The sequence below is a fragment of the Bombus fervidus genome, chromosome 18 (assembly GCF_041682495.2).
Source record: "Bombus fervidus isolate BK054 chromosome 18, iyBomFerv1, whole genome shotgun sequence".
Taxonomy (NCBI): domain Eukaryota; kingdom Metazoa; phylum Arthropoda; class Insecta; order Hymenoptera; family Apidae; genus Bombus; species Bombus fervidus.
Genome location: NC_091534.1, coordinates 5329176 through 5341225, shown reverse-complemented (window position 1 = coordinate 5341225; position 12050 = coordinate 5329176). Strand labels below are relative to the sequence as shown.

General features: G+C 30.0%; 2 protein-coding genes across 3 annotated transcripts in view; one reads left to right on the top strand and one right to left on the bottom strand.

The window, feature by feature from the left end:
• Nucleotides 1-7841, top strand: part of LOC139996433 (dynein beta chain, ciliary-like) — a 44385-nt gene extending 36544 nt beyond the window's left edge. Inside the window, exons 15-21 of the mRNA XM_074112143.1 lie at nucleotides 140-450; nucleotides 950-1065; nucleotides 1249-1460; nucleotides 2949-3152; nucleotides 4578-4649; nucleotides 4840-5055; nucleotides 7127-7841. Of these exons, the coding sequence (XP_073968244.1) occupies nucleotides 140-450; nucleotides 950-1065; nucleotides 1249-1460; nucleotides 2949-3152; nucleotides 4578-4649; nucleotides 4840-5055; nucleotides 7127-7391 (1396 nt within the window). The 3' untranslated portion in view covers nucleotides 7392-7841. The remainder of the gene's footprint in view (nucleotides 1-139; nucleotides 451-949; nucleotides 1066-1248; nucleotides 1461-2948; nucleotides 3153-4577; nucleotides 4650-4839; nucleotides 5056-7126) is intronic.
• A 2216-nt stretch (nucleotides 7842-10057) lies between these two features.
• On the bottom strand, nucleotides 10058-11632 carry LOC141445941 (uncharacterized). Of its 2 annotated transcripts, none has more exons than XM_074112165.1 (2): nucleotides 11303-11632; nucleotides 10058-10918 (listed from the first exon to the last, which is right to left on the bottom strand). In XM_074112165.1, exon 2 carries the CDS (start codon nucleotides 10888-10890, stop codon nucleotides 10105-10107), a length of 786 nt encoding a protein of 261 aa, XP_073968266.1. In that variant the 5' UTR covers nucleotides 10891-10918; nucleotides 11303-11632; the 3' UTR covers nucleotides 10058-10104. The 2 variants fall into 2 exon arrangements, with proteins under 2 accessions (XP_073968266.1, XP_073968267.1); XM_074112166.1 differs by having other exon boundaries at nucleotides 10058-10909.
• Between the last annotated feature and the right edge of the window lie 418 nt (nucleotides 11633-12050).

The window sequence follows — 12050 nt, the reverse complement described above, 5'->3', positions numbered from 1 at the left end:
TCGTGTGTCTTTCCTGAGCTTCATCATCTTTGATTTTTCCGCATTCACCGTAAAATGTTTATTCTTATATATATAAATATATGAATTTTATTTTATTGTAGAAAAAATTATCACTGTTTTCTTTTTTTTTGTTTTAAAGGCCTTGCGCCATGGTAGTTCCAGATTTTGACTTAATTTGCGAAATAATGCTGGTAGCGGAGGGTTTCCAGGAAGCTAGATTACTAGCAAGAAAATTCATAACGCTGTACCAGCTTTGCCGAGAACTTTTGTCGAAGCAAGATCACTATGATTGGGGTCTACGGGCGATTAAGTCGGTTTTAGTGGTTGCAGGAAAATTAAAGAGAGACGATCCCGGGAGAGCTGAGGATCAGGTGCTAATGAGAGCTCTCAGAGATTTCAATATACCGAAAATCGTGACCGACGATGTTCCAGTTTTTATGGGACTTATTGGTAAATTGGTTTCTTGTAGTTCAAATTTGCCTTACAAATTTACAATCTACATAATTGAAACTAAATGCAAGATTCTCCATCAATTCTCAAGAATCTTAACTTTCTTTTACTATTTTTTCCCAACTTGTTTATATTCTTTTTTATTGGATTGTGACTTGTATTACCGTACAACAATATTTATCTTATTCCCTTTTACATTTACTTTTTGGGAATACCTTTTCAAGGAGTCACCTTTAGAAACTGTTTTGCTAATCAACTAAAATGAAGTGAGATATTATCATGCGTAAAAGAAATACGTACCATTATTTCAAATAGTACATTTTCCAGTGATTAAAGAAATATCTTAATTCACCACCAAATGACAAATAGACTTTATAACTCAAAAACAAGATCATATTGAGTATAATGTTTATCCATACATATGTATAGTATATATGTTCTAAGTTAACCTATACGTTTATACACTTAAGTTAATCTCCTAGTTCATCTGCTTCTATAGGCGACTTGTTTCCCGCTCTGGATGTTCCGCGAAAAAGGGATTTAGATTTTGAATCAACGGTCCGACAATCTACTCTGGATCTCAAATTGCAACCAGAAGACGGTTTTGTACTAAAAGTAAGAGTAAAACAGATTTGCGTTGTAATGTTTAATAGCTGGTATTAAAGTTGTATACATAATTATACCCATATTTATTATGTTTAAAGTCGTTTATTGTACATAACTTTGAGGAAAGTTGACATTGTAATATGAAGGATAATTTTGTTTATGTAAAATTTCAAACTATATTAAATTCGTTAGGTTGTACAGTTAGAGGAATTGCTTCATGTTCGTCATTCAGTTTTCATTGTTGGATTTGCTGGAACCGGAAAAACGGAAGTTTGGAAAACACTTAATCGAACATACTTTAATCAACAATTAAAGCCATATTATAATGACTTGAATCCGAAAGCAGTAACTAATGACGAACTATTTGGAATTATCAATCCTGCAACGCGGGAATGGAAAGACGGGTTTGATTCATCTCACTATTAACGATAGGTTTTACAGCAACACTAGGTTTAATGATATTTTTTACATAATGTTATATAAATCCCATTCAATAACGTTAGAATGTCTCATAGTTTCAGACGAGATGATATTATGATCGATTTAAATTCAGGAATCATAATTTTGCATTCTTAGAATATACTATAATATAGGAAGAGTGTAAGGGAAATATAGTATGTGCATGCGTGTGAAAACTCATACGTTTGTTATGTATGATTATATACTCAAATTTATTTAAAAAATTTCGTATGAATTAAACGCAAAATGCAGAGAAGTTTGCCTACATTTATTAAAATTTATTAATAACGCGAATACCTGAATTGGTCAAAGCAATGATCGAGAGATATAGTAGATATTAACGAGAAGAAATTTAATGTTATAACATTGGATACAGGTATCCCTCTATAATATGGTACTCTTACAAACACAAATTCGCTCCAACACGATTTGAGAATTGAGGGAATTCCCGTAAAAAAAAAACACGAATCGTTAAGTGCAAGCAGCGTCATTCGATTTCGTTCATTCGAACAAGCATATGTGTTGTCTCAAATTTGCAGGCGGAATTTAGAAGTATTATAATTTTGAATTTATTCTTAATTCGAGGAGTATTAACCATTTGTACTCGAAAATGTCTTCGCTACATCGAAGTAGAAAATCAAAGATTTTTATTATTTTTCATATAAAATGTGCATGACAGTTTTTAAAACATAAATAATATTAATATATAAATGTGTAGTACTTTGAATTAATTATTAATTGTTTTAATAAATATATTTCTCTTGGCTATGAAAAAATAGCATACTTTTGTAATACACTTATTAATATTAGTACTACATTAGTATATTATATTATATATACTACTATAGTATAATATAATATGATAGAATAGAATACTATATTAGTGTATTATAGTATATTATGATATCGAAAAACAGTTAAAAAGAATTATTAAATATACTTATTTACTACAGCAATATTGCTATACTTATTAACTATTGGAACCTAACCTCCACTTTTATATTAGTTCTTTGTTCCGCATTTCTACAGCATTTTTCGAAATCTAACTATCATATTATAGGGAGGGTATCTGTATATAAATGCTTTATCTATCGTAAGATTCTATAATCTTTGCCTATCTTTATATAAGTTTCAAACTAAATAATAATTATTAATAGTTTCAACAACTTTCAAACTTTTTTTACTTTTTTAACTTATAAAAAGTCATACTTATGCATACGACACATACAAGTATTTTCTGTAAGTGGCTTAATACCTGTGAACGAGGCTGTTTTACTAACATTTAAAAAACTTTAATTTAATATACATGATTTTATATATAATACATATTTTCAATTTTCCCGCTATGAATTATATCATACGTAGTTTTACCATCTTTTAATCGTTAACTTATTATATCAAATATTTAATAAGTAATTATCTTGATCAATCAGATTGTTCTCCGTGATAATGAGAGATCAGGCAAACATGACAGGAAATGATCCAAAATGGATCATTTTTGACGGTGATATAGATCCGATGTGGATCGAGTCATTAAACACTGTCATGGATGACAACAAAGTGTTAACTTTGGCTAGCAACGAAAGAATCGCTTTAACGGAACACATGAGGCTTCTCTTCGAGATTTCAAATCTTAGGTAATATGCAGCACTTTATCATTGGTATTTTTTTTTTTTTATCTAATGACTATAGCTATCATTATAAATATTATAGCTTATTAACCACAAAAGGAGGCCTCAATTCTAATGACTTTGATCTTAAGATATGTTGTAGAGAGGCAGAGACTAAATAACATACACTTTGTCCGAGGCCTTCAAAAGTTATGTTAAGTTGGATGTTTTGGGTTATGGAATCTAACCTAACCTAATCATTGGTTACTACTATTAGGATCGTAATTATATACAAATGTATATGAAATTTCGTTTGTAATTACTTATATTGGAGTAAGCGTAATCTAACAAATATCATTTTCTTTTTGTAATAACTTTTAAACACGATCGTTCCATGCCTCGGAAGAAGCGTATGTTACTCGAGACTCTCCCTTCTACAACATATCCAAAATTCAACAAAATTGGAGTCGAGGTCCTCACTTTTGCATATTTACGATAATGGTTATTTCTTCAGAAATCTATTAGTATTGAGATCACAAATCTCGATCGTAAATCAGTATTTTTAAGTACCAATTGAGTGGCAATCGATTTTTAGCTTGCGAGCACAAATTTGCTAGAACATAGATTTCTTATCGATCTTCTTATCAGTCATCGACGCAACATTTTTACTGCAAACGATGTCGTATTGCCGGGAACATTTTCAGAAGATTGGAAAATAGACTAATCTCCTGTGACTGTTTTCCTCAAATTATAAGCGGAAGCTAAAGCACATTCAATATTTACGTATCGCGACACGATTATTTATTATACAATATATCCTGTTTAGCTGAAAATGCTCAAATATCTAGAAAAATACGAACGATATGAAAAAATATTTCAAACAGAAGTTATATGATATCGAATTGAAATTGAAATGAAAACAATTGTAAATGGGTATCTTTATTTCTGATTACATATCCCTGTAGTTGACGATCAGTTTGCAAAACACTACAAACTCCTGTCTTTTGTACCATCGTTTTGGCTATCGATGTATGAGCTTTATGAGTTTTTTTATGTTTTCAAAACAGTCAGTTCCGTGTAATCAATTTTAGGTTAGGTAATTCCTTGCTCTGCTTACCGTAGTGCTCCGCTGAATTTAAAAGTTTATATCTCGATAGCGGATAGTCAAATTGATAAAAGTACGGTATGTCATCGCACTACACAACTTTATTTCAAACATTTTTTCGTATCATTCCTATTTTTCCAATGAGCGTTCCCAATGAAACAGGACATACTGTATAGATATACATACCCAATATGTCTGTTTATTGTCTTTAGCTATACTGTTTCTTCTAATACATGTAGAAATGCTGTATTTCTATATTAACATCTTTTAATATTTTATGTCTTTTTCATATGTATGAATATTTCTTATCGTACAAGAATTAAGTAAGATTGGAAAATAAATTTCAGGACAGCAACGCCAGCTACTGTTTCTAGAGCAGGAATTCTTTATATAAATCCACAAGATATTGGGTGGTATCCGTAAGTAAACATTTATTTACTTTTGTAGTTCGTATAAGTTCTCTTAACTAAATTATAGCACGCAGAACTTGAATATTTTTAATTTTTTACTATAAAGTTATGTTATATATGTTGTATGTGTTATACATACATATATGTTATATAATTGTTTTTAATTGATGAATTATCATTATTATTATTATTTGAATAGATTTGCAACCAGCTGGATAGAAACAAGAGATCCAGCTGAGAGAGCGAATTTAACCATTCTGTTCGATAAATATGTACCATCCCTTGTAGAAATGACAAAATCCAGGTTTAAAAAAATTACGCCATTACCAGAAATATGTCACGTGGAAATGCTTTGTAAATTACTGGACTATTTTCTGATTAAGGAAAATGTAACACCGGATTGTCCAAAGGAATGGTATAAATAAGACCTAAGCAGTACTAAAATTTATATACGCTTGAAAGAACTCGTTATCTATCGACATTATCAACAAACATTTCAAATGAAATTTATTGTATTCAAAGGAATTAATTAGATGAATATGTTTTGATCTTCTTGATGAATTATACTTTCTGAGATATCAATTTAACCTTCAGTTTTTTTAATGATAACGTATATTTTTTATTGCTTACTGTTGTAGCCTTTAGAAAGACGAATTCAGCGACCTACGAAAATGTAACCTTCTATAGATCTCGAATTTCATAACGGAACGATTTGTGGAGAACTTGAGTCGATCTTAGGATCGATACAGAGCGGGATGCAGTTATTACTTTCCATAAATTTTCGCTTCATTCTGATATTCAAAGTCAACTGAACATTATATTACATTATAGATCGTTGAATTCGTTTTTCTAGCAACTAAAACATAGTAAAAAATGATATGCGGCGTCGTTTGAAAAATTCGACATATTTTAGAAAATAATTCATTCAAAAATCAAAATATATTCATTTGACAAGTTCCCTTAAATACAATAAATTGGTAGTAGCATACAATTTAGTGACTATCATAGATAGTTATCATTCATTTCTTTTTTTTTTTCTTTTTTAGCCGCAACATATTGATAAAGGCTATTTAAAATGATAAGATATCATTAAAAAAGTGTCACAAAGAATTCTAAGTGCATAAACGCAAATTAAGTAACAGAAAGTAAACAGGAAACAGTTAAGAAAGAAATTTAATTTAATATTTGTCGGCAATAAATTCAAATAACTAAAAATAACAAATAAAAAATAAATGAAAAGAATGAAACTCAATAGTCATATGGATCGTTATCAGGATCTAACTTATGGCTCGCTAACCTCTCAATTTTTGTATCACAATTATAAATTTCACATGTAGCTTTAAATATGTTGTCAATTATTACTTTGTAGGGTTTTTCCTAGATTGAGGTTAAGTTTAATTTTAGTTCTAGAGAAAAATTAAAAATACATACCGATAATTGTCGCGACACTTTCGCTAACGTATTTGTGAAATATTTCTGATTGAAATAAGACCAAACACGATGAAATTTAAATTTAGGATTGTGCGAGTAACCGAAATTATGGTCCCGGGTCTGGATCCGGAAAGTTTGTCAACATACAAAGATATTTGGGTCATATCGGAATCCGATTTTCGATTCGGAATCGGCAGTTTAATTTAGAACGAATTTTTTTTCTTACCTTGTACTGAAACTAAGTTTAAGGTTAACTTGTACTTGAACTAATTGTAAATATTTATTGTAACAATTTAAATGAAATTTCAGTGTTTTACTGTTTTAGTACACTTAAGCAGTGTTTAGGTGCATGAAAACAGAACAATTATGTTCTGAATGGATCCTCCGATCCCAAATTGAAAATCGGGTCCCGAAATAGTAGGTGTACGAATATGTTTATACGTCATTAAAATAGTAATCGGCTCAGGTTAGGAACCAAAACTTTATAACCATACAAGTATCATGCTGTTTCTGAATTTTACAATCAGATTTTGTACTTTAACTTCAAGATTCAGAATGATTTTCACGTCTTTCTACAATAAAAAAGACAAAATCTCATGGAAACGTTATAAGTTTTCGGGATTCCGACCTAACCTGATCCCATTACTATTTCAAGTACCCGAACATTACAAACTACTGGGATCGCAACTCGATCCCGAGTAAAATTCACACACCCCTAAATTATATCATATTTACGTACATATTTAATAGAAATTAAAAATCTAATAGACAGAAAATAAGTTAGTGACACTAAATAAGGAAACATGTTGCAACTTATATCGTGTCTGATCTTGCTTTAATCAGAAAAGCCTCACGATTACATCGGCGTAAGTTTTAGTCAACAAAAATTAAAAATAAAAACGTTTCATCCTTGCATTATTATTATCTCGCCGATATGTTTTTTTTTTCTCTTTATAACAAGCCGATTCTCGGCTTCTCGGACTGCTCTCGAATTTATCGTATTTCTAATCGTTTTTAAATACTTTTCTTTGTCCTCAATGCCATTCTACAAATAGGTACGAATTATACTTTGCATTTGCCTGTATTTGGGCGTTCGGATCAGCGACCTTTCAAGATCAATTGATCGATTGGCGAAACGAGTTTAATAAGTGGTGGCAAAATGAATTTAAGTCTGTTAAGTTTCCTACTGGCAGCAACGTATTTAATTTTTTCATCGAAAACGAAACAAAGAAGTTGGTTCCATGGAGCGAGAAGATACAGGCCTTTGAACTGGATCCTGATATACCTCTCCAAGTTCGTTTAAACAATTTTTCATTTTAAAAGATTCTTTAGATATTAAACAAATTTTAGAATAAGATAATTTAAGTTTTTATTCTTCGACTCGTTTCTAGAACTTCACCCTTTCTTTTTACTGAAGGATCTGCTGTAAATGCTTTACGTAGATCTTTATTATACGAGGAATTTCATTTTAATCGACCACAATCTAATGTAAACAATATGTTATTCGAAGAAGTGTTTCAAGTAAAACTTGTTCTGTCTCAAGGAGGACGTCTAATGACAACCATAAGATTTGTCCGTGTGGAGGACTTTTCAACACCTCAAGGTGACCCTTTTTTTGGATGGAACTGTATATTTTCTATACAGTAGAGCTTGAAAGATATTTCAGTACTAATTTCATGAAATGGAGTGTATAGAAGACTAACGAAACATAAATATAAAAGCGTTACCTTTCCTGGTATTTAATATCATTTTTTAGAGAGAATTAAAAAATGCATCGAATGATGAATAAAGAAAATGTATGTTTCCACTTTAAAAAGTAAAGGTAACATTGAAACCTCCAAGCTACGTCCGTCTAGATAAAATCGTCATAAGATTTATTAATAAACCTTTCCTGTCAAATGCTTCCATCAAGGTAACATTGTCGATATTCTTCTAATATTCGTAAAATATATTGTTTAAAGCAAGTTTTATTTGAAACACATTTTCGAATAATATATAGGTTAGCAGATATTTACGTGGACCTATTGAGACGAGACACCCTATATTATACAATTTCTTATAATTTTGATATATACAGAGTGCACAAAAAGGTTGAACAATAGGAAAAACTTTAGGAACGCGTAGTAATGATTACAACAAACAAAAAAGGTTTTAATAAACCCATAAACCCATTTGTACCTATGTTCATTGAGATTTCTTTACTTGTTTTAATGGGTGCTATATGCTCCTAAAAATTTTCCCTACTTTCTTGTGCAGAGAAACACACAAACACATAAAATAGAATTTAAATAGCATAAAAAAATAGCTTGATCAATGAATGCGAAAATTTATTAAATATAAAATACACGATCTTGTACATATTTGTCAATATCATAAGCAATTCATTCGCATTTTGAATTCTTATCAAACTTGCAGTGGACAATAGACAGAGGCATAAAAGAGACGAAAGCTTATCCACGAATATTGTTTTAAGTACAAAAAATCAGTCATTTACAGAAACATGCTTTAATCTGGAATATTTTCAATATTATTAACGCCTTAAAAGGTATTCACATGAATTGACTAAAATGTGACATTAAGTATACAAAGACTTCAAATTCTTTTTGCTTGATATTGATGATATTTACGGATAAGAGTAGGAACTAAACACTTTGCAAATAAACATTAGTAATGTCATAACAACGGACTAGTTTTTCGTTCAGTATTGATTATTGATTTTCGATGAGTATGTTACGAATTATCTATCCTTCTTTTATTCTGTAAACAACGTGATACAATACAAATACAAAATACAATATAAATGGGATAAGAATTTCGTGTACATCGGTAATATGAAAATATAAGATATAAATTGTTCGAATTATACTTGTACATTAGATGTTAATGGAAACATTTTCTTTTCAATCTATATGGATAATTGGTATAGGCGGTTCTGTTAATTGATTATTTGTAAACTACGAATATTTACGTAAATTTAGATGTTTGTAAATGCAATTAAAAAATACCTAAAGTCTAAGGAGAGATTTTATTTACCTTCCAAAACAAAATGACTACCTTACTTTAGATATTTCTACCTTGATCTACATTTTTACACATTTAAATTTTTCGTAGAAGGATAAACTTTCGCAGTTTACTTATGGATATCAACCTTTTACTTGAATGAATGATATTGCTATTCTTCTAAAAATAAATTAAATAAGTAAGACGACTATTTAATAACATTATGCAGGGGCGGTACTATCTCTTTCAATAATGTATGTTTTTAATTCTGTTAAGCTTTTGCTAATTGAACATGCATCTTGTGATTTTTTAAAATTATTTTACATTTGTATATGTATTTTCGGGAAAATCTGCTAACGTTAAATTATATTTAGATGTGTACTAATCTACTATATTGTGAATTTTACAATTAAAATGATACATTTTCTTTCAGTCGTAATTATAACTCTTGTACTATGTGTCGCGCAGTGTTTACAAATAATAGATAATTGCGTTGATTTGAATATTACATAAATCGAAATATGTATCAGATTGACGTACTTCTATCAATATTATACGGTTAAATATCAATAGTCTTAGATTTTCGGGTATAACTTATTATATATATAATTGAAAGGATAATTGAATTACATTTTTAAATACTATTTCATTAAATTCAATTCTGATGTAATAATATGACATCTGAAGTGCTTCCACATCCGTTGTGATCTATTTAATGGTTTTGAAAAGTCAAAATATCGCAAAAGAAATGATAAACTTAATTCTTCCTTGAATATATCCGTATGTCATAAGATAAAAGTTAATATTTTAATTAATTCTTCATAAAACGGTAAAAATTTAGCAAAATAAAATAGCATAGAATAAAAAATTATAAATAGAAATCTGGTAGATTGTCATTTACTATATAAAATTAAAAAATTTAGCTATTAGAAACTATAACCTACCTCATTTGACTAATATTATAATATAATATAAATTAGTTATAATATAAATTATAACGCGAGAGAAATACCTGATTTAAGAATTTAATTAGTTAACTTGAATCTGTTATTGTCTCTGAATCTGATTCCTTGATCGAGACTTCTATCAAATTATCAACTTTTAGTATTTGACGTACAAGATTGTTACCGATGAATGGTATTTGTACTCCAGCTAATTCTACGTATTCCCCAAACGTGACTTGTGATTTGATGATAAAATCGCGCCCTAATACGCCATCTGTCTCTATGTAAAAGTCATCAGAAACTACTCGACAAGGATGTAGTATAGTTTCTTTATTTACGCGTATGCATAAGCATATTATACATATGGTTTTAACCCGAGAGCTGAATGCATCCTCTAAAATAAGGACTTCTCTAGCAGTAGTTACATTATCCTTTAACTTCCCTATTTTTATTAATGAAATTGGTAGGTTTGTAGAAACCACCATTTTTGCTGTTCGATTCTTCAATTCTTCGCATGTGATCTCGATAATATCTTTCTCAGAAGACAGTAACAATTCACGCCAATTTCCTACTGTTAGTGGGCTTGATATTTCTGTATCGTTATACGAGCTTGTTCCGTCGCTGGTAGTAGGTTGGTTCTCGGGATATTCACCATATAGTATATTTTTTGAAAAATCGTCTTTGCAAAGCTGCCTAGCATTTTCCATTATACATTTTTTATCATTTTGTAATTTTCTACATTCCAGGATCTCATGTCCTGTTTTTGTACAGTAGTCGCATATAAGCGTGTAACAATTTTCTCTGGTATGTCCTACCCGGTGGCATCTTTGGCAAACAATTTTCTTTTTAGCTTGCGATTTCTTTTTCTTAGACATCTCGATTCACTTCTTGATCCTTTATGTCCTGAATTATTATGTTATTAAATTATTTTTTATCATATTATATCATATTATTATACTATTATTGTATTATATAACTATCGTACATTTTCCATTCCTATTTGTTAGTCTTATTTTGAGTGTAAATAGTTCAAAACTGTTCTATTAACAGATGGATTAATATATGTATATGTATATATATTCAAATTTTACATATAAGAAATCTATTAGGATATATATCTTCCTACAATACATTTCTGTATTGTATTGTATTATAGTACTGCTTATAAATAACATCTAATTTTAAATATGCACACACTTATTTTATAGCAACGTATTAATAAAAACAGTATCTCTGAAATCCTTTAGAACGTGAAAGATAAAATGAAGGATTAAGGTTAAAATTTACCTCACTATCCGGTTAGTCTGATCCGAGTTGAAATAAAGATTTCCTCAAAACTCGTTCCACGCTTCACTCTGCAGATTTGATGTTGACTGTCGATCAGTAATTCGTGGTATTCTTCTTTGTTGTTGTCGATTCTCCAATTAAAATTTTCAAACTCAGAAAATTAAGGAAAGAAGAAATAAAGAACGCGCCGAGCCGCCCGATATTCGCAATTTATAAAATAATTACAATAAGGAAGAGAAAGAGGACTGTACAATTCATATAGTAAGTATAAAATAGATGAGATCGCGCAACAACAGAATGTGAATAACTTTAAAGGCGGTTAGACGTTTACTCTAGTACGTTTGAATAAGTAATACTAAATACAGCGTCTAACATACCATAGGCGAGAATCCTATTCGTAATAGAATGATAGACCGTTGACCAATGAAGAATTAGTTGCCTTCCTGAACATTGGCAACGCCCATAAAAACACCGCCTTTAGGATAATGGAGCGAAATATATGTTATCTGAGTGAAAGAACCCAAGGTATCGGTACAAGTTACGTGCATAGGGGCTGAAATCCTAATTAGCGGTTTATGGTGTGTCAATGTAATTGAGGCGCAGAGAAGAACTCTGACTTTTTCGTTAACTCTACAAATTAGAAGTTCTTCTGATTATGAATGAAACTGAACCGAAATATGATAAAAATGATAAAAATATGATAAAAATATAATCAAACACTCCACAACAGAACAGATACTACAGCACC

What these genes read in the sequence shown, in the direction of transcription:
- LOC141445941 (XM_074112165.1), bottom strand. Translation starts at nt 10,890, where the DNA reads ATGTCTAAGAAAAAGAAATCGCAAGCTAAAAAGAAAATTGTTTGCCAA.